The 23,390-nt window shown below is 44.6% G+C and overlaps 1 protein-coding gene across 2 annotated transcripts in view; it reads right to left on the bottom strand.

Moving 5' to 3' along the window:
* Positions 1-5,781: 5,781 nt before the first annotated feature.
* The window catches only part of DOCK8 (dedicator of cytokinesis 8), a 193,897-nt gene continuing 176,288 nt past the window's right edge, over positions 5,782-23,390 (bottom strand). For both annotated transcript variants that reach the window (XM_040417106.1, XM_040417107.1), the window contains 4 exons: positions 20,711-20,854; positions 17,786-17,892; positions 16,094-16,264; positions 5,782-6,048 (listed from right to left, as the gene is read on the bottom strand). In XM_040417106.1, coding sequence (XP_040273040.1) covers positions 5,988-6,048; positions 16,094-16,264; positions 17,786-17,892; positions 20,711-20,854 — 483 coding nt within the window. In that variant the 3' untranslated portion in view covers positions 5,782-5,987. The remainder of the gene's footprint in view (positions 6,049-16,093; positions 16,265-17,785; positions 17,893-20,710; positions 20,855-23,390) is intronic.

The following is a 23,390-nucleotide window of genomic DNA, read 5'->3' as shown; positions in this document are numbered from 1 at the left end:
GAATCTCGCCCCTCGTACACACGAAACTTGTAAGTGTACCCTGAGGTACTCTCACAAAGTTTGTACAGCTTCACGCCATACCTCGCCCGCTTAGAGGGAACATACTGGCGGAAAATGAATCTCCCCTTGAAAGCAAAGAGAGACTCATCAACCGCAACCTCCCTTCTAGGTACATAGGCCTCCAAAAATTTGGCCCCAAAGTGATCGATGACTGGCCTGATTTTGTACAGGCGGTCATAGGCAGGATCACCTTGGGGGGGGACATGCTGCATTATCTGCATAATGCAGGCATTTCTGGATGGCCTCAAACCGGGTACGTGTCATGGCCGTAATGTAAAGTGGGGTCTGGTAAAGGACGTCCCCACTCCAGTAATGCCTGACACTAGGTTTTTTGACTAGGCCCATGTGCAGCACGAGTCCCCAAAACGTCCTCATCTCGGCTGCACTGACCGGAGTCCAGCCACCGGCGCTAGCCAAAAAGGAGCCCGCGTGTTGAGCAATGAACTGTTGGGAGAACAGGTTAGTTTGCTCCACCATCAGATTCACAAAGTGAAATAGTCATATTCAGTGAAGCCCACTGTGGGAATCTGGATTCCTGGTTGACCAACAAAATCAGGAATCGCAGGCTCAAAATGCTCTGGGGTACACCATGCAAGTTCACCGGTAGGGGGCTCCGGTGGACTTAACTGGTGGGCCAGAAAACTAGTACGAGCCCCAGAGCTTCTCGTACTAGTGTGGGCCACAGGGTCCCCTTGCTCCGCCTGGCAGCGTCTCCGCCGCCTTGGGGGCTCATCATCATCGCTAGATGATGAGGAATACACAGATGACAAAAGGAAAGTGGGGTCATCCTCGTCCTCACTGGGGCTCTCAGAGTCGGAGACAAGCTGGGGGGAGGCCAATTTTTTAAAAAAATAATAATAATTCTAACTCGCTGATCAGCGGTGGGGTGGGTGTGCGATGCACTAACAGTGGCCTGACGCTAAGAGAGCCGGCCACAGTCAGCGTACGCAGAAAAAATATATAAAAAAAACTGCTTGCGCCCCAAAAAAATGTGTGTGTGTAGGGACAAGCTGCAGCACCCCTGGGGGGTCTAGGGTCACACAGCTGTGCTGTGGACCCGACACCTGATTAGGGTGATGCAACAAAAAACTCATTTTTTTTTCACTAAACTTTCCCGGAATATCCCTGCCTAACCTAACCTTTCCCTAAATACCTTTTAGTGCCAGATGGCACTGTGGAGGGTCAGAAGGGGTGCTGGCTCTGGAGATCGATGCAGCGCTCCTCTCTCCCAGACACAGAAAGGAGGAGGAGAGGAGCGCTGCAATAATTTAAACCGCCCGCCCGCCTGCCCTGCAGCCAATCAGAGCCAATACTGAGAGGTGATGTCACCATCACCTCTCAGGATCGCAGGATGGTGATTGGTGGTGTATTATGACACCACCGATCACCATCCTGTTCTGGGTTATCGGGTCCCCAGAGACCCAAATAACCCGGAAACGCACCAAAGGTCTGAATTGACCTGCGGTTTGCTGCGATCGCCGACAGGGGCGGGTCACAGGACCCCCCACGCATTGTCCCAGGGTGCCTGCTCAATTATTTGAGCAGACACCTTGTTCCAATCACCCCCCGCAGCGCGGATTGGAAATACACAGGGCGTACAGGTACGCCCTGTGTCCCTAAGTACCAGGACATCAAGGCGTACCTGTACGCCCTGTGTCCTTAAAAGGTTAAAGTACAGGCTGTAGTGGACTCCCTTAGGAAAGCTGGCTCAACCGCTAACCCAAAAAAGTGCGCGATAGGGTTAGAAGAGACCAAGTACCTGGGGTATGTAATTGGGCGCGGAATTATTAAACCTCAGGTAAACAAAATTTAGGCAATTCTGAATTGACCACGACCGGTCACTACTCGGCAAGTAAAGTCGTTCCTGGGAATGGTGGGATACTATATGAGGTTTGTCCCCCACTTTGCTACAGTCGCTGCAGCATTGACAGGCCTTTTAAAGGGATGCAAGTCAGTGACGGTCCAGTGGAATGAGCAGGCGGAAAAGGCTTTCTCCGCTTTGAAGTTGGCCCTGTGTGGGTCCCCGGTGTTGGTTACGCCCACCTTCAAGAGCGAGTTTTTGGCACAGACTGATGCCTCTGAAGTAGGCCTCGGAGCTGTACTCTCTCAGGACATCAATGGGAATGAACATCCTGCTGTTTTCCTGAGCCGCAAACTTACCCCAACTGAGACTAGGTACAGTATAGTGGAGAGAGAGTGCCTGGCCATCAAGTGGGCATTCGAGCCTTTCCGCTATTATCTGTTGGGGAGAAAGTTCCGTCTGGTGACCGACCACTCCCATCTCAAGTGGATGATCCAAGCCAAAGAGAGGAATGCTCGGGTCACCAGGTGGTTTTTGTCTCTACAGAACTTTAAGTTTTCCGTGGAACATAGGGCAGGCAGGTTACAGGGAAATGCAGATGCCCTGTCCCGGGTACACTGTCTGGCTACTGTTCACCCCCTCAGGGTTGAACAAAGTGGGGGGGGGGGGGGGTATGTAGGAAAGCGCAAGGGGCAGTCATTGACGGCAGATATGTGTCACCGAGGTTCCTGGCCTCGGTGAGGTAAGAGCCGGTAATTTTAAGTGTCAGCGGCAGCTAGTGCTTACTGACACTATTGGTTATTTAGAGTGGCTGTAAAGCCGATCCGGGCCGGCTCTTACAGGGAGCAGCCAAAGTGAAGGGTGGGTAGCTGTTCCCCACGTTCCAGGCCGGGTTTTGGTTAGGGATATAAAACCCAGCCAGCAGTCTCAGCTGGGTGTGGATTATCCTCCATTTCACAGTGAAGCTGCGGAGTCTTCGTGGTTTGGGATCTGCATGATGTGTGCCGTACTAAAGCGCTGAGAGCCGCATTGCTGGGAAGCAGGCCCTAAAGCCTGTTGGGGACTGCTACTACCAAAACTGCTGACAAGGTGAATGCTTTTTGTTCTGTGGACTTTCCATTGTTTATGTGTGAATAAACACTGCACTGTTTAAGTCAAAGACTTTGTTTTTGCCTCTGTACTGCGTCCGCTAATCTGCCTACCAGAGCGAATCCCCACAGGCCTTAGCAACATTTTTTTTCCTTACTTTAACTATTGTAAAGTCGCTAACCAAAGTATAAGGTACTTGGTTCAAACATATTTTTTTCGGCATCATTTTAGAAGTTTTTCCTTTTTCTTGGTGAGGTGTTTTTTTTGCTGTTTTTAGGCAAAAGCCTTTGGGAATTATTATACACAGCATGTGTTCTTTTTAGTGTTGTTTTTTGACATGAGTTGCATTTTTGGGGCCAATCAATTTTTTTTTTCAAATCGCAGAATGCTGTGTGTGGTGCTTTTTCCCCTAATTTTGTTTCATACACCTTGACAGTTTTTTCTTTTGCTCTGTGTGAAAAAACACAAGTGTTTTTTAATGCTGTTTTTCCATGTGTTTTTTCTTCATTTTATGCCTACTGCTCTACAGAGGAAGTGACTTTACAGGGGATACATACTTTCTGATATAGGTTTTCAGATGCCATTTACAGCAAAAGAACATCCTTCGCAAACAACTGTCTCATAAAATCCTATGGATATTGGTCGTTAATCTGTATAGTAGTATGCACATCCACCTAATGAACTGGTCACGCATCCTTCTATTGCCATCAGCCATATCTGCTGTTAGATGCTGTGACAGTTAGGGCTCAGGCAAACAAAGGTGCGCCGGCTGTGCCTGTATTGCAGCCCGCAAACAATTGGTCTGCAATATATGGGCAACAGTCATACCTCCCAACCATCCCACTTTCTGGCTGCTGTCCTTGCTTCCATAGGAAGCAGAGACAGCTGACTGTAATGATGAAGCAGAGAGCCGTCCGTTGGCTCCCTGCTCCATCATTTCTACCCCTGTCTGTGCTCCACACTGCAGGTCTGGGTGGGAGGTGGGGCAGGCCGGGAGCTCCGTATATTATCCTGCTGCTGTTGGGGAATGAGGTGAGTATGCAGAGTTTATTTATGAATTTTTTACTGCCTGTGAAGGGGGCATAGCTGGGCATATTATTTTACTGTGAAGAGGCACAACTGGGCATATTACTTTACTGTGAGGAGGCACAGCTTGGCATATTACTTTACTTTGAGGGGGCACAGCTGGTCATATTACTGTGACGGGCCACAGCTGGGCATATTACTGTGAGGGGAGCATAGCTGGGCATACTACTGTGAGGGGGCACAGCTTTTTAAATACCATCATGACATTTTTACTTGCAACTGCCATTTTTACACCACCCTCGCCAGTTTCCGAAAAGGAGGCATGGCATGGGCAGGGCCTTCAGCCCCATCACATTCATCATTATTTACACCAGAAACTGTTGAAAATAATGACTGATCTGCCATAGATCAGTCTGGCGCATGGACTGGACTACGACGAATAAATGAAATGCCTCCTCTGGCGGTACAAGCCCTATCAAGACCGATGTAGCACACGCTGGTCTTGATAAATCATGGCCATAATGCTGATTAACGTATGCCACTAAATAGCAATTTTATGGCATACGTAATCCATCAGCCCCCATGTTAAAAAATTCTTACCTTTTTGCGGGATGCCATAAGGACATGAATGTGACTTTGGAGGCCTATGCATATGTTTGATACATGTTTCAGGTGCTTCTATTTGCATACAGCAGACAGGTGTGAATGTAGACTAAGCCAAAAACCAGGAACAGGTCCAAAACATAGAAGTGACACCAATCTTTCCATCTTACCTGTTCTCTGTTCCAGTCCTAGTTATAACCTACCATGCTGTTGCACAATACTGGCATGAGAACATGGCCTCAGAATTTCATGATAAAATGTAATGGCCATCGTATATACAGCCATTAGTCATTACAGTCTTGCATTTTACCTGTAGACAAAGTGCGGTACATCAGTTTATATGTTTGTGTATGTGTATTTGAGCTTGAGACTTCATGGCCGGAAACTGCAGAACGATTTCATGATATATCAAGACATGCAGAAGAAAAGGCATTGCTTTAATTGTTCATATACAGTTTATGGTCTCGAAGGATTCACAATCATATAGTTTAATCAAAAATATATAACTGTAGGTCTTTTTTACATGATGTGACGTGTACATCTCTAGTTCACATAATACAATAATATCTTTTATCTTTATTTATTGATGGCATTGAAAAAACAACACCAAATAACACTGTACGACCGTAGCAATTCAAATATACAGATATATGGATTATGCTGTTCTGTCATAAGTTTGACAACCCTACAAACATAGCCACAGTGCAAAACATAGTACCATATTGTACATGAATCTATACAACTATGTATCCAAAAAAAGAAAGTAAGACTTTAGTAAAAAATAAAAAAAACTTTATATACTCTAATAATAAAAAAATTATAGCTTTTACTATTGCTCTCCTGCATAGAAAAGGCTGGGCATGTCACATTTATTTACAACTCTACCATCTACCTTGCAGACATACAGGGGAATCCTTTCTCCCTTCACTCACAGTCTTGAGATTTTTATTGATATCTTAGCTTTTTAATACTTCCACTTGCCTGTTTGCTAGTACTTCAAGCATCCCAGTATCTGCAGGTACAGTACCTTAGCATAAACCTAGTTCAATGCTTGTACCTATTTTTAAAAAAAAGAACGTTCAAGCAAGAACTTTAATATCTACAAGACACAAGGACATATCTAGGCAGTGAAAGTGTGCCACCACCTATCTTTCTGTTTTTGCTCAGATTTTTTGTATATTTAGGATTATATTCAATGGTCGTGATGGCCAGTACCGCATTCTCCATGTTATCACAGATCCTGACATATCAGTATAAAAATCATTTTCACTCTTTACTTTCTCTCTTTGTTCTGTTCCTTTCAACAATTTGGATTTTCTTATGTTTGATATTGAACAAAATTAAATTGCTATGCAAAACCGAGAAGTTGTTGGCATGTATCATTGTCTTCTGTCACTACATAAATTCATCAGCTGTTCTGAGACATCTGCGAGTCATATTTTCTGAAGCTGGATCTATGGAGGATTCCCCTGCAAGATAAAAAAAATGTCTTATACTTATGTTTTAGGTATCTTACTGGAATAAATAGTTCATCAATATTCAAATACGAAATAGTTTTCCTATAGATGGAAGACAACTGTATATATAGTGCAGCTTGTTTTTAAGAGACCTGTAAGTCAACATCTGATATATACCTATAGGTGGCACTATAAAGCATTTTTTTCCTTCTGGAGGAGAGTTAGTTTGCATACTTTTTCCCCGGGATCATTGCCTTGCCTTAAAAGGCTTTTTACCATGAACTAAACTTATCCCTTATCCACAGAATAATGGATAAGTGTCTGATTATTGTGGTCTTACTACTGGGACCCTGCTGAATTATGTATCGCGTCTGATATGGCAGTTAACAGATGTGCGGCACAGAGGGGAGGGAAGGGGAGCACCCTTTCACTAGGGAGAGGGAGGAGTGGTGTCACGCTTCGGTGAGGGAGAGAAACCCACACCGAACATAGGAGGGAAAGGGGTGAGGGGAAAAGGCCTGGAAACTAGGGAAAGGAGCAGATCACCTGCTAGAGAAACCCTAATCCAAGTCCTGACTGACTGCAAGTATGAACTGATACCAGAGGTAGGTGAGTTCATACACAGTAACCTAGATTCCTAACTCACCCTGTAGGACCCTTGTACTAATGTCAGGACAAGAGACAACCTGTTCCTCCAAACGGTAGGACGAACTGGAGTCTCCCTTAGGCCTAAACACAAATGGCAGGGAAAATAGCAACACAAGAAAACCCAAACAATAAAACAACAGGGGAAGAAGACACTTAACTTCAAGTAGCTATGGAAGCCCAGGAACTCCGCCAATATCCAAACACCAGCAATCCTCAACAAGACTGAAGCTGAAGCTATAAACCGCACAGCATGGTGGGAGAAGCCACAATAAATAGGGAAGGTAAAATGACCACATAAGCAAGACCTGAAGCAAGGGGTGTGGCCATTACCAGAAACAACACAGACAAGAATTGATCCACAAGGAACAGATCAAACCACGTGTTGCCAGTCTCACTGATCTCCTAGCACCTGTCACAGGAACGTCCGTGACAAGTGGTGACCCCTAACTCACCTAGCACTGGCACTGGCTGACCTGGCATCCCTAGACGGGCTGCTAACCCATACGTCGATCACGTCCTTGTCCCTGGCTTACCCTGAAATAAGCCCTAGGTAGTGAGATGGGGGCGGTGGGAGCACTAGTCCTCACCACTGACACCTAGGGTAACAACAGGGAAAGGACAAACAACACAACCACCACAAACAATCCCCAAAGGGAGACAACAAACAGGAGACAATAACAGACAATAACAGGAGTGAACTAGAGATCCAGCAGCTCCAGCTCCACAGCAACTCCAACTCCACCAGAGGTCAGAATAGAAGGTCTATATCTGGCAACAAGGGAAGCAGAAAGGGAGAATATATAGTAGCTGAAATGAAAAGCTACAGATTCCTAAATGGGACAAAAAGGAACGCAAACCTAAGCAGGAAAACCTGGATCGGAATCCATTCCCACCACTAGGTCATAGAGCGATCTCTTGAAACCGAGCGAGTAGCCACCCACTGCGACCTTCTGACACCAGGCACAACAGGGACAGCGATAGGTCGTGACACCCTCATGACATTATGTCAACAGGGATGCCATGTTTCCCCATTTGAATGGAGTGACCATCGCATATGTCTTCTGCTGCTCTATTCAAATGTATGGGACTGCCGAAGATAGCAACGTACTACACTTCGCAGTCCCATAGAGCTGAATGAAGTCCCAGTGGCACTACCGGCGCTCCATTTAAACTGGGGAACACAGAACACCTGTTCTTGTGATTGGTGGAAGTCCCAATGATCAGACACTTATCCATGTCTTATCGTATGTTGTTGATAAGGGATAAGTTCTGTTCACAGACTTTACCAGCTGGACCTCCACAATGATAATCACAACCTTCATATTCATATGTCATTATTTTTAGAAACAGTGATACAAAGGTAAAAGGGTTTTCTGAGTGTTTTATACTCATCAATATCTGATTGGTGGGGGGTCTGACTCCTGGCACCCCCACTGATAAGTTATTTGAAAAGGTGAGTGCTGCGGCGCCTCTTTCTAGGGCAGTAACGTCACATTTATTGGTCACATGGCCTAGGCGCAGCTTAGTACTAATCAAGTGAATAGGGCTGAGCTAAAAAACAAGAACAGTCGCTATCCAATGGACGGTGCTTTGTTGGTAAGCTGCGAGGAGGCCGTTGTGCTCAGCACAAACAGCTGATTGGCAGAGGTGCTAGGAGTCGGATCCCCACTGAACACATACTGATGACCTATCCTGAGGATAGGTCATAGGTCATAAGTACTAAACATTTGGAAAACCCCTTTAAGAGTTAAAATGAATGAACCTTGTATTGTACAATATTGCAATCCCGACTATAACTCTTTTTACCATTCATCAGTGTGGATGATTGTGTTTGACTTTGCAGTCAACAAATGGATTTTCTTTTAATTAGACACCCCTTTCCATGGCAGGCACAAAACGCAGAACAAGCTCACTTGCAACTCCCTGCATGCCTGGAATACTTTCACCTAGCTCCAGCCAACTGTAAAGTGAAGGATGGGTCCTGCCCACAACTTTGAGAATCCTCAGTCTGTTTACCATCTCCAGAAATAATGGCTCTATTGTCACCAAACCATTTGTTAGCCACAAATGCATTCAAAGCATCAACAAGTTTCCCACTGAACAAACAGACTGTGACACACTGGCAATGACATTGATAATGGAGGGACGGAAGAACCTGCAGTTACACAAGCGTCAGAGGACACACACGAAGCATCATCAAGAAATACTTCTCAGACATTTGCTTGTGATTTATATAGCCTTTTTATCAGGAGTAAAGACGGGAACAGCAAGATATTTCAAGTATTTGTAGTGGGGAGATAAGAATGTGAAGCTTTTTATACAATCCAGGTGCCAAGTGCATACCTCTGGTCATAAGTATGATGTTCAACTCCATTAGGAATTATACCTGAAATTATTATTAATTATTAAAGCGCCATTCATTCCATAGCGCTGTACATATGAGAAGAGGTACACATACATAATACAGACAATTGCACTAATCATAAACAAGACGAGTTACAAACTGGTACAGAAGGAGAGAGGACTCTGCCCGTGAGGGCTTACAATCTACATGGTATGGGAGAAGGACACAGTAGGTGCGGGTGAAGTTGGTCGTGGCGGTATAGAGGCAGCAGGGTCACTGGCTGTAGGCTTGTCTGAAGAGGTGGGTTAAATTAATGGGTTTGCCCACAGCTTGCATACTGCTTTATAGCTGATAGGTTTTCTGTCTGGCTGTGTTTTTCACGCATCATCTTTGCGTTCAGGAAAAATCGCAGCATGTTCTATATTGTGTGTTTTTCATGCAGCTGTGGCCTCATAGAAGTGAACGGGGCTTGTGTTGAAAAAAATGGAAGGCATCCAGATGCAATGATTTTTTTTTACTGATGGCTACTAGGAAATGTAGATTGCTATTTTTCAGTTCTTCTACACGCACGTTAAAAACACATAAAATCCACACAGAAATAACACACAGACTCTGCGCTATCGCAGAAAAAACTGATTGAACTTGCGTGCAAAACCATCAGTTTTTTCCCTAAACGGATCCTGACACAATCCGTATTGCTCATGTGAAAGATACTGTACCCAAGTATTTTACTGCTCATGGCAATCAGCTACCTATAAAACACTCATACATATGGATTTCTTACCTGAATATGTATGCCAAAATACTGACCCTACCAAATATTTCACAAACAATGCACAAATATAACTGCCATTCAATGTCCAAACAATGCCTAAATACTAATGGTTTTAATGTTAAAGTCCCTGGTAGTCCAGGTTTACTTCCACTCCTGTTGCTCCTGGGACTCCAGTCCTTGAGGTACCCCCAAGGAAGAAGGCTCTGGGAAATTGCCCAGTTTGCTACCCCTGAACCTGGCTCTACTTTGCCTAATATTTATTATATAACAATAGTAAACTGTTTATTGTGTCATGGAATACTGTGTCAAATAAGCAATACTTCGCAAATGCACTAAAGCATTTGCTCAAATCTAGCAGTAGGTAAAAATGAATTTTATTACATGACACGGAAGCTCCTATTGCTTTCTCTTTCTTTACTGAACAACCAATAACAGCAAAGAAAAAAACAAAACAAGTAACCATGGTAACAAGACCCTCCCACATAAGACCAGTATAATAGACCTGCTTTGCATAGATTCCTCCTCTTTCTTTGCTGCTGACCACTCAGATAAGTACTCACTGTGGTCTTTATTTTCAGTAATAATTAAGAATATTTGTACCGTTGTATATGTGTCGTATACAGTGCTTAGGGTAGCCCTTTCCCCTTGCCTCTGTGTGGTTATAGGTGTATTTACTTATTTTAGTCATAGTACACCCGTTTTTTCAGGTTATTGCTTCCCTAATAGCTTATTCCCCCCCCCCCCCCCCCCCCCCCACCCACATCCCTTTACACCCTCCGCGCTATACCTTGCCTGTACCTGCCTCCTGGCTCTGTGCGATTTCGGCCGCCATTTCCCTTCTTCTTCCCTCCTCTGAAGCGAGATATTTTTTCCCACTTCGCTTTGTGCCGTCTGAAGTCTCGGACTTCGGATGCATCTCTATTCAGCTACTTCTTCTCTCCTCACAGCGCTGTGCGAGATTTCGCGCGCATCTTCACACAGCTCCAGCCCCTGCGACTCGTCCCTTCATTACCCTCTGGTGACCGTATTCATTGTTAAACCTGCCTTCTTCCCCTGTTTCCTGAGTTCCCCTTCTGTGGCCACACTATAGATCATCCTTTCAAGGTATAATATTATATATAAATTAGCCCTACTCCAGGCACCATCATGTCTGAGGACAGCCTCCCCATTGATCATATTCCTGAGGAAATGGAGGTGACTCCTCATGCCCAGGTATCAGGCACCATTACTAATGAGCCACAAGCTGTGGCAATTCAGCGCTCTGTAGCAGTAGCTATCCATGCTGCCATGGGCTCCATGTCTACTGCCATCTCGCAGTCTCTCTCTGAGGCCCTTATGGCTCACTCATCATCCTACAGACCCGGTAGCCGCCCAGGACCGCTGAGCTCACAGGCAGCTAACGCTGAACCTCCAGCCTCCAGAACCAATAAGACTGGTGTGATCCCTTCCACCCAAAAGGGCGCGCTGCATTTGCGCAAAAGGGCCTATGCCCGCCAGGCAGAAAAGGCGAGGCCATGGAAATGTGCCATATGACACAGATTCTGAGTCAGAATTCGGATCTGAAGAGGAGGCGCAGTCAAAATCTGGCAATAGTTCAGAACAGGAGGACCTGGAACTATTAGATGTGGACCCTCCCGGGCCATCTTCAGTTCCTACCAACCCCCTTACCACCTCTACTAGGATCCCTTCTGAGCCTCTAGATGCTATACTAGACCCCTCTGGAGAGCCGCTTTTCAACCCGGATGCACTTCATCATCCGAGGTCCGCGGAGTGGCTCCCATCGGACCACATTGCCAGATAGCTAGAGTCCCGGGTGCGCCAGCCCCTTAGCAAGGAGGCTAGGAACAAACTGAGAGCTGAGTGCCCTAGACCTATTGTCCCGAACAAGGTCTGTGAGACACCCGTTGTGGACCCCAAAATGACCCAATTTCTGGCCAAGTCGGGATGGAACCCCCATAGGGGTCTTGAGTCGGCATTAAAGGCCTGCCAGGATAAATTACTGGATGTCCTAGGCCCCCTTACAAAGATTTTCGAAATGGCTGAATCCGCCAGAACCCAGAATACCCAGGTAGATCCGGAAGAGCTCCGGGGATGGGCCCAGCGTGCTCTGTGCATCACAGGCAACGCAAATACTTCCCTCTCTATTGAGAGGCGGAATGCTATTCTGTTCAAAATTGAACCTAAACTATCCAATCTGACCTTAATGGAGGCGGGCAAAGATGCCCAGGGCCTCCTGTTTGGAGACTCTTTTATTAATGATTTATCCCGGTTCGTGGGTGCCTTCACCGCACTAGATAAGGCCCAATCGTCTATAAGACCGGTCTTCCAGGGACAGGTCTCCACCAGGGCCGGCAGTTCTAGGGGCCGTCTGTCCGGCCGGTCATCTTTCCATACCCGTGGTTTGGGTCGAGGCTCCTTTTCATTCAGATCCTCCAACCAGGAAGCCTGACAGCCTCCCGCCTTCTTTCCCACCCGTGGTGCTTCATGGCGGTCCCGTGGTGCCAGAGAATTCTCAGTATCCAGACGCCCATTCGGTAAGTCTACGAACCCCTTTATCTTCTTCGACTGTTTGGGTAGGGGGCAGAATCCATCTTTTTTCCCACGCCTGGTCAGCCATCACTGCCGATCCATGGATTCTCTCTACCTTTAAGGGGTTCCATATAGAACTGGTGTGTTCCCCGATCCACATTCCACCTCCTCATCTCATTATCCTCCCCGCCCCGAAACAACTTCTTTTACACAGGGAATTGAGGGACCTTTTTCTGAAGGGCGCGATAGAACCGGCCCTAGACCCTTCCAACTGCATTATCAGCAACATGTTTCTGGTGGCCAAAAAAGGAGGCCAGATGCATCCAGTGATCAACCTTCGGGCACTGAACGCCTTTGTCTGTTATCGCCACTTCAAGAGTGAGGGCATCCACCTCCTCAGAGACATGCTCCTCCACGGAGATTGGTTGGTCAAACTAGACCTAAAAGATACCTATTTAACAGTGCCAGTTTCCGAGACATCCAGAAATCTACTTTGTTTCCAATGGAACAAGGAAATGTGGCGGTTCACTTGCCTCCCTTTCGGGCTCTCCTCAGCTCCTTGGTGCTTCACCAAGTTATTGCACCCTGTCGTATCCTGCAGTCGCGGAATTCGTCTGATTGTTTATCTAGACGATATCCTCCTCATGGCCCAGGACCGTTCCATCCTGCTCACACATTTTACCTGGACAATGGACCTATTATCCCACCTAGACTTTCTCCTCAACCTGTAAAAATCCTGCCTTACCCCTTCCCAAACCATGGAATTTTTAGGCTTCACAATCAACTCAACAGAAACGCTCAGCCTTCCGCCATCCAAAGTCCGTGCCATCCGCAAGGAACTCCGCCACACGCTTTCCCTTCCGCAAGTGTCCTTACGCCACCTGGCCAGTATCGTAGGCCTCCTCTCCTCCTCTATCCAGGCAGTCTTCCCAGCACCTCTGCACTACCGAGCCATGCAACGCCTCAAGATCGCTCACCTGCACGCGGGAGCATCATACGCAGACCTGATCACCTTAGATGAGGAGACCAGAGACGAACTGACATGGTGGATCCGCAACTTGGAAGTTTGGAATGGCAAAGCTATTTTCAGCCCGCGTCCAGATTTCACAAAATAATCGGACGCCAGCCTGCTGGGATGGGGCGCTTATTGCGACGGAGTGACCACCAGGGGACGCTGGTCCGAAGAAGAGTCCAGCTTCCATATCAAGGCCTTGGAGCTTCTTGCGGGATTCTTCGCCATTCGCAGCTTTGCAAACAGACTAGCCAGGACCTGCATCAGATTGCGGATGGACAACATTTCCGTAGTACGGTATGTCAACGCCATGGGGGGTACGCATTCGACTGCATTATCCCATCACGAGACTTCTGGACCTTCTGCCTGACCAGGGATATCACCATTATTGCGGAATATCTGCCCGGCCTTCACAATACGCACGCGGACTGGAGTTCTCGTTTTCTGTCCGACTCCAGCGATTGGACACGACGGTCTTCTTATCCATATCCTCCCGGTGGGGACCCTTCTGTATAGATCTATTCGCGTCCTGTTTGAACACCCAACTCCCCAGGTTTTTCAGCTGGCGCCCGGATCCAGACGCGGAAGCCACCGACGCTTTTCTACAGAACTGGTCCGACCACCTCATGTATGCCTTTCCCCCATTTGCTCTGATCCACCGAGTATTAGCCCAGGTCCGCCAACAGGGAGCCGAACTGGTCCTGGTAGTTCCGTTCTGGACCACCCAGTCATGGTTCCCATAGCTGATGGAATGCTTGATCCAGTGCCCTCTCCTTCTCCCAGTCTTCCCGGACCTCCTATTAGACCCGTCAGGTCTACAACATCCTCTCGTCTTAGAAGAAACCCTGGAACTCCTAGCCTGCAGGATCTCAGGGAACCCTGGAGCGTCGCAGGAGTTTCGCAATCAACTAGACGCCTCTTGGAAGACGCATGGGCCCCCGGAACTAGGCGGGCTTATCGGGCAGCCTGGAAATCTTGGACTGATTGGTGCCTGGCTAGGCACGTGGATCCCGTTTCAGCACCTGTGACGGAGATCCTTCATTTTCTCACATCGCTTTTCGACGATGGTAAGGCATATCGTACTATCAATGTATTTCGTTCAGCCATTTCTTCCTCTCACCAGGGATTTGATGGATGCCCTGCGGGTCAACACCCTTTGGTATGCCGCCTTCTTAGGGGCTCTCATCTTTCTCGTCCTCCCAGACCCCGTTTCTCATCTATGTAGGATGTGTCTTCTGTACTGTCCTTGTTCTCTTCTTGGCCGTCTAACGCGGAACTTTCTTTGCGACAGCTTTCGGCCAAGTTGGTTTCCTTATTCTGTTTGATTTCATGTAAGAGAGTCTCGGATGTCCGAGCCTTGGACCATGACGCTCGTTCCTTCACTCCGGACGGTGTGGTGTTCAATATTACACGCCGCACCAAGACCAACATTAGATCCGTGTCCTATCCCAGTTTCCGAAATGTTCCGGCCCTCTGCCCAGTCGCCTGTCTGAGGGAATATGAGTTGTGCACTGCCTCACATCGCAATTCATCGTGCCCCCAGCTTTTTCTGTCATACCATCGTCCCTTTCATCCTGTCACCATCACCACTCTGGCTCAATGGGTTAAGTGGATTATGTCCTTGGCAGGTGTGAACACTTCGGTCTTCACTGCGCACTCGACGAGAGGTGCTTCTGTGACTTCCATGGCAGTCGCGGGCGCGAGATTGGAGGACATAATGAAACTAGCAGATTGGTCACGAGTTTCTACGTTTCGTGAGTTTTACTTTCGTCCTCCCGTTCACGTGTTTTCCTCTGTGGTAAGTCAGCTTTAAACTCGCAATAGGAGCCTCCGTGTCATGTAATAAAATTGCATGATTTTCCTAACTTGTGACATAAAGTCATGATTTTATTAAAGACACGGAGGCAAGTATTGATCCTCCCAGTCTTATTGCCCTCCCTTATTCCTGTTAATGGTATATTTATTCCCTTACTGAATTTTTCTCGGTACCTGTGATGTATTTTCAGATTGCGGATGCCTGTGTATACATTTTGCAAGACTGGTACCTTATCCATATTCTTCGCAGTTCCGATTACCTGTTTCTTCTCTTCGTTTCTTCATAGGATGAAAATTACCAGCAGGTTACACCTGACATCTGCGGTTGTTTTGTTCTTCTCCATCTCCGTTCTTCAGTTGGAGAGTTCGGGTTCAGTTCTTTTGCTGGAGATTAGTTGCCAGACCGTCACCGTTTACAGAGGAGAGTCATTGTCAAAGAAAGAGGAGGAATCTATGCAAAGCAGGACTATTATACTGGTCTTATGTGGGAGGGTCTTGTTACCATGGTTACTTGTTTGGTTTTTTCTTTGCTGCTATTGGTTGTTCAGTAAAGAAAGAGAAAGCAATACTCGCCTCCGTGTCTTTAATAAAATCATGACTTTACGTCACAAGTTAGGAAAATCATGCAATTTCGCTTCATACTGATTTGACATTTATAAGCGGACCTCCACAGCTTTGTTTGTTGCCACTTGCTCTGGGCTCCAGAAATGGAATTGAATAAAAGTTTGTACCTTCTCTAATTAGAAACAATGTCTATATTGATACACTGCTATTTAAATGGATTTGTCTGAAGAGTAAGCAGTTATCTCTAGAGTACACAGAAATTATGGGAGAACTGACGATTGAGTATGTAATAAAACTCAATATAGCTGCTTCCTGCCACATTACTATTTGCTGCTTGTACAGTACGTATAGACAATTCTGCAACATTCACCTTGCATCACTTGAAGGCTTTACCACTGGTTTGTACAGGTCAGGAATCTTGCGCTCGATCATGGGTCGGAGATTCTCCTTTAACCTACTGTAATTTTTCTTCATCTCTTGCTGATATTCCTTCTGCTCAAAAGTAATGAGCCTCTTGTTTTTCTCTACTGCCTCTCCACATCTGCAGAAGGAAACAAGGTATTTGTATGTAAGAACAATCAAGCATTGTTAATGGAAGCAGTGGCAGATGCTTAAAGCGTAGCTACAGTTTTAGATAACTTTTCAAGACAATCTACTGTTTGTGTAGATACGTTATAACACTATATCTGGCCCTTAGGACTTGTATCTGCCATTTTTAGCAGTTTTCCTCTCTACTTTCCTCTACATTTATAATTCTCAGTTCTCCCTGAGCTGGTAGGTGGAGACTAACTGGTGGTATCATGTCTCCGCAATGCTCCACAATTCTCACTCAGAGTTGCTCAGAAGCTCCATATAGGATATTGTAGAGAGGTACTGGGCAGTACAGATGTGTATAAAGCATCAATAGTACTGTGTGTATACATGAGGAATAACACTACTTCTGGTCACTATATGACTTGCATTTTTTTAGCCGTTTTCCCCTGCGCATTCTGAATGTCTAGTTTGCAGTTCTTTCAGACATGGTGGGTGGAGACTAGCTGTCATCCACTGCACACAGAAAAGTAAAGGAGAATCTGTTTCCTAACCTTCTCTGTGCACTCAGAAGCAGCCCCAGGATCATGGAGGATATTAAAGAGAAGTACTAACCCTTATATATATGAATGTCCTATTCAGCGACAGCAGTCTCTTTGTTTGTGCCTATCTCTTCTGTCTCACACCTTCTCCTACTCACTCATCCTCCCACCCCTTTCCATAGACTTGCAATAACATGTGTAATCTGGTACTTGACCAGAGCTGGTCCCATCCTGGATGGTTTTCAAGCATATTTCAAAGTGAAAAGCAATTAGCAAGTAAGTGGGAGGGGGGAACGGTTGGGGCTAAACAGCTGATAACATAAGATCTAGATACTACTCACTGATAAGACATATTACAAAGTTTCTGGTGGTCGCCTGTACTACTGATTTATGCAAAGCTGTGTGAAAAGTTAGTGACCATTTAAGTCTTTATCGTAAGGTCCTAATGACATTAGATTTTTTACTGTTTCCTCCGTATTTCATGTCTATGGTGCGTGTAAGGCATCAATCTTCTTTGTAATTAATTTTTTTGCAGCGGTCAATGCCTTTTCAGCTTCTAGTCAATAAGTCTACCCCTTCTATGTTCAGATTCATATCCACGTGCACCTTAACAGTAAAGTCTCTTCAGATTTATGAGACTTATTGAGCCTAGTCACTTCCAGTGTTGTTAGCAGAATGTAAAAAGTACACATTCTGGTGACTCCAAGGCTACCACCCTATCAAGTTAGGTAAAAAAGAGGACATGTAACCTCTTTTTCCTCTAGAAAATAAACATAGGGAATTATATGTCCTCCTCTTTGCCAGGGACTCCTTAAAACATAAGTTTGATTAAATTTTAAAGAAATATAATAAAAACAATACAGTCAAGTATATCATGGCAGGCTCACTTCCTTCACGTCACACATCTCAATAAAGTATGGCATGCAAAAATAACAGGCTATATAACACAGCAGGAGAGCCAGAGGGCTCAGACACAAGGAGACACATACCGCATAATGAATTCCTTGAAGCACAGTCTCAGCTTGTTGTGATGTCGATATAGTTTAGGGTCAGCTGGGATTTCAGCCAGAAAGACTTGAGCTACCTCTAGTGGTCCCTGTTATACACACATGACAGTGGAGAAATGTTAACCTAAGGAAATAATTCATTATTCGGGCCACAACCTGCAACCAAGAAAAAAAGACAAATATATGGCACCATAATCCCTTATCTCACATACCTTCAATTCTGAGAACCTCCAAAGATATTCACATGTGGACATATATAAGGGTACTATATCAATGACTAGTATAAGCTAAACTTATACAGGATGGCCTACAAAAAAGTAGTAAAATAGTATGACAAGATGAACGAGCAAGTGGATTATTTTTTTAAATTGCCCACAAGTCATAAAAGATGCTGAAAGTGGTCCCCGTTCACGTCTATGCATCTTTGAGCAGGTCGGATTCAGATGGCTGATACTGCTTGTGATGCTGCGGAAGGTGTTTGTGATGTCTTCCTTTAGTGCATTCAGGGGATGTGGATTGTTAGTGGACACTTTCTATTTTAAATTTCCCCACAGATAAAAAAAAAAATAATTGCATGTGGATAAGTCTGGGGAACATAGTGGCCATGACCCCTGGCTCACAGTTCTTCCCTGCATAAAACAGAACATGAACCTGTACCTGTGAGATGCAGCATGTTGCCCCATCTTGTTGGAAAAAGCAGGACATATTTTCTTCCGCAGCATCTCTGGTATCAGCCAACATAATCCGACTTGCCCAAAGATGCAGAGACGTGAACGGGGAACACTTTCAGCATCTTTTGTGACTTGTGGGTAATTAGAAAAAACAATCCACTTGCTCGTTTATCTTGTCATACTATCGCTGGTGATGGTCTACTTACAATGAGTGGCTTTATTTTCCATTTTGCTACATATCATATCAGGTGCTGGCAGTTTTTGTAAAGGGCTGCTGATTGTACAGTGTTAGGCCTTATGAACATGATCCTATTATAGCTCCTCTCAACCTTGGAGTTGTACAGAGTCGTAAAACAGCATCTATAGATGCATATGAATTTCTTCTGTTTTTCAGTATTAAGGTATACAGATTGTTTTTGCCTGATCCCATATGGATCTGCCAGAAAACAAATCAAGCCTTGTCACAGATTTATTTTTCTCCAGAAGCAATGGATTTAGGAGAAAAACCTATAGTATCTAAGACTCTCTAGTTCGGGAAAGGTGGATCCAGTGCTTCCAGCCATTCTCAGCAGCTTCCCACAATTCACCACAACAGCAAACAGAGTCAGACCATAAGATCTTGTAACTCTGTCTAAATAAGTGGTCTATGTAGCGTTAACACAACAGTAACTGATTGGTACTCATTTGCGCTGATCTTCAAGAGGACCTGTCATCAAAAAATGCAGAGCAATCTGTAGGCAGCATGTTATAGAGCATGAGAAGCTGAGCAGATTGATATATATTTTTGTGGGAAAAGATTTGGTAAAACTTGTAATTTTTACGTTTATATCTGCAGCCCTGTGAAGAGCTATCGGTACAAGAGGAAGGTGTTATCAGTGACTGAAAGCTATTTATGTATATAGACTTACACAGAGAATGCTATCACTGATAACACCTCCCCTGTGTACAGCTCTCAGTGACTGACAGCTATGTATACACACTTACACAGAGAATGCTATCAATCACTGATAACACTTCCCCTGTGTACAGCTATCAGTGACTGACAGCTATCTATGTATACACACTTACACAGAGAATGCTATCACTGATAACACTTCCCCTGTGTACAGCTATCAGTGACTGACAGCTATCTATGTATACACACTTACACAGAGAATGCTATCAATCACTAATAACACCTCCCTTGTGTACAACTATTGGTGACTTACAGCTATCTATGTATACACACTTATACACAATGCTATCAATGCTATCTATCTATGTATACACACTTATACACAATGCTATCAATGCTATCTATCTACGTATACACACTTATACACAATGCTATCAATGCTATCTATCTATGTATACACACTTATACACAATGCTATCAATGCTATCTATCTACGTATACACACTTATACACAATGCTATCAATAACTGATAACACCTCCCTCCTGTACCAATAGCTCTTCACAGGAGGTGGAAAAAGCAAAGATATAAATGTATAAATTGCAGGTTTTTATTGAATCTTTTCCTAAAAACTATATATCAATCTGCTCAGCTTCTCCTGCTCTATAACATGGTTCTGTCAGATTGCATAGCATTTTTGGTAACAGGTCCTTTTTAAGAAAACCAGCAAGGTCTTGTGGCCTGACTCCATATGCTGCCATGAAGGGTTGTGGGAAGCCGCTGAGCATGCTGGGAGGCAAGCAAGTTCAGAACCAACGCCTGCAGGGAGTCTGGTCATTTGCAGTATTTTATTTTAAAGTAAAACACACATATGCCCTACCAAGTTATAGATCCTCTTTAGTAATCACAAGCAAATCATTTGTACACATATGAAATAGCCCTGGTGAAATTTAGATGCCATCAATATCAGGCAGGTGTGCGTCCCACCCCTGGGACATGCAGTGTAGGACCACCCCTGGGACATGCTCCTACTGTATCTCCAGAACGGCTGAAGTAAAGGAGGGCGCACTGTGCAAGCCTCGCAAACCTCACCACTATGGGAGTTCCGAAAATAGTTGTACACGTCGGCTATTTTTCAGAACTCTCATATCATATGCAGTGCGCTCTCCTTCATTTGGAATGGACGTGGGACACGCATCTGTCCTAGCAATATACCATCAATGTCTGAGATGATTATAACAGAACTGTGTTCAATATAAATACTTCTTAGTACATACAATTAGGATTCAATGTTTTATTAGCTTGAAATAAGTCATCTGTCCAATAAATGATTCCCACAAACCTGATTTACTGTGGCTCCTACAGAACCTTGCAGGACCATCTGCAGCATTTTCGCATCTGGCGGTTCCTGGTTGGTAGCAACAGCTAGTTCAAGTGTTTTCTTCTGCATGTCTTCTATGGCAACTTCAATGGGTGTCAGAATAAACTAAAAGAGAAAAGCTTTCTGTTTTTACACACAAAGAAAACTTTTACACAGGTTTATTAATTCTAAGGCATAGAAAGGAACAAATGCTGTTGCAAATATTTGGCTTAAGCAGTGTGCGGCTTTTAATAAGTTTGGTGCAATTCACTCCAATGATCTTTTTTTTTTTAGCCTGCTGTATAAAATGTCATTCTTAATAAATATTCCCCTGTAAGGATTTCCTCATTTGTCTGCAAAGCTACTAAAGAACTATTGTCATGTCAAGATAAGTTGTGCCAAGTGACAAATTCAGCCCTGCTTCTTTGACAAACTTACCTGCTACATCTGTATACAGCTCGCTCAGTATCTGCACTATTCTTTACGAATAGTTTACACAAAGGCCTGATCATGAATAAATTAAGATAACGTTCCCACTAGACAAATGACATGTATGCGGAGTGTGAGCTATTGTTAATGTTTCCCCTATTCACTACAGCTGCCAGAATGAAATAAGTATTTCATCTGCTTCTGATAGAATTGTTGAGCCTTGTTTAACCAATGTTTGTCATCGCACTCCCGCCATTATACTGTGAATTTAAGTCAACATAAGCTTATTGTCTGCTGGCAGTCTATGGCTGCCAATGTATACACCAGGGAGCACACTGTGACATTGTCAGCATCAGGACTGTTCTGTCCCATTAGTTTACTTGAGAAGTTCTGCAGTATTTTTCTCCATTACAGTAAATCTCATTTAAAGGTTGTAGATTCTATATACTTCACGAGTGGATTTTATTCATTTTGGGTTAAAAAATTATTTTTTAAATTGGCCTATATTAAAAAATATTAACAGTTTTTTTTCTACACTGTTACATTTCAGTGTTTATGTAGAGAATCTTGCTTCCAATTTCACTCTGAACCCATCAGGTTGCTGCTCTGACTTCTGGATGTATAGCCCTTATCTCTGAACTTTTGACAACTCAAACACACATTATAGCTAAATTTGTATCAAACTGCTAAAAACATGGCTTAAGGCCCCTTTACACTGCTCAACTGAACAGACGATTGTCGGGAAGGACAATCGCCTGCTCGGCAGTGGAGGAGACCACTGCATCTCCTCCACAGTATAGGAAGGAGCAATCACTAAAGTCATTGTTCGTCCCCACACAGAATCTTTGTTTGCTGGCAGCAGAGTGCTGCATGATCTGCTGGCAAATGATGATTTAGGTGCCCCGACCAACGATTGTATTACCCAATGAATGAGCATTTTACTCATTCACCGAGTAAGCGGCAGCAACTTAACACTGGCAGATTATCACTAACGAGCGTTCATACGAACCCCCGTAAGCGATAATCTGCGCGAACATCGGGCAGTCTAAAGGGGCCTTTAGTTTCAAAGGTTATTTATTGAGGTTTTAAGACAGTACAGCTAAAGATGTTATATAGCAATCATCAAGGTGTATAATAAAAGATACAAAACAATACCAAAAGAAAAAATAAAATGATTGGATAACATACCAAAAACAGTACAAATATAAGTACAGAAAGAAATAATGGGGTTCAGTATTCATGCAAGTCACCAGACAAGGCTAGAATATGTACAGTAGGCCTCTTTCACACGGGCATCCCGGATTTGCTCCGGATGCGTCCTGGGTGCATTGCGGGAAACCCGCGGGAGTGCGCACACAATTTCAGTCAGTTTTCACTGCGATTGCGTTCAGTTTTTATCGCACAGGTGTAATGTGCTTTGCACGTGCGTGATAAAAAAACTGAATGTGGTACCCAGACCCGAACCCGGACTTCTTCACTGAAGTTCGGGTTTGGGTTAGGTGTTCTGAAGATTTTATTATTTTCCATTATAACATGGTTATAATGGAAAATAATAGCATTCTTAATACAGAATGCTTACTAAAATGTCGATTGAGGGGTTAACAAATAAATTAACTCACCTTATCCACTTGATCGCGCAGCCGGCATCGTCTTCTTTCTTCTTCTTTCAGGACCTGCAAAAGGACCTTTGATGACGTAATCGCGCTCACCACGTGGTGAGCGTGGTGACATCAGCGCAGGTCCTGCTGAATAAAGATAGAAGATCCTGGATAAGGTGAGTTATTTTTATTTTATTTTTTTTAACCCCTCAATCGACATTTTAATAAGCATTCTGTATTAAGAATACTATTATTTTCTCTTATAACCATGTTATAAGGGAAAATAATACAGTGAATTTACTTTAATGGGGTCTGGGGTTACTCATCTCTATCATCTCCTAGCAACCATGCGTGAAAGTCGCACCGCATCTGCACATGCTTGCGATTTTCAAGCAGCCCGATTCATTTCTATGGGGCCTGCGTTGCGTGAAAAACACAGAATATAGAACATGCTGCGATTTTCACGCAACGCACAAGTGATGTGTGAAAATCACCGCTCATCTGCACGGCCCCATTGAAGTGAACAGGTCCGGATTCAGTGCGGGTGCAATGTGTTCACCTCACGCATTGCACTTGCGCGGAAAACTCGCCCGTGTGAAAGGGGCCTAAAGTAACACAATAGCGATGATCAGTAG

The sequence above is a fragment of the Bufo bufo genome, chromosome 2, assembly GCF_905171765.1.
Source record: "Bufo bufo chromosome 2, aBufBuf1.1, whole genome shotgun sequence".
NCBI lineage: Eukaryota > Metazoa > Chordata > Amphibia > Anura > Bufonidae > Bufo > Bufo bufo.
This window is presented reverse-complemented; position numbering and strand designations above follow the sequence as displayed.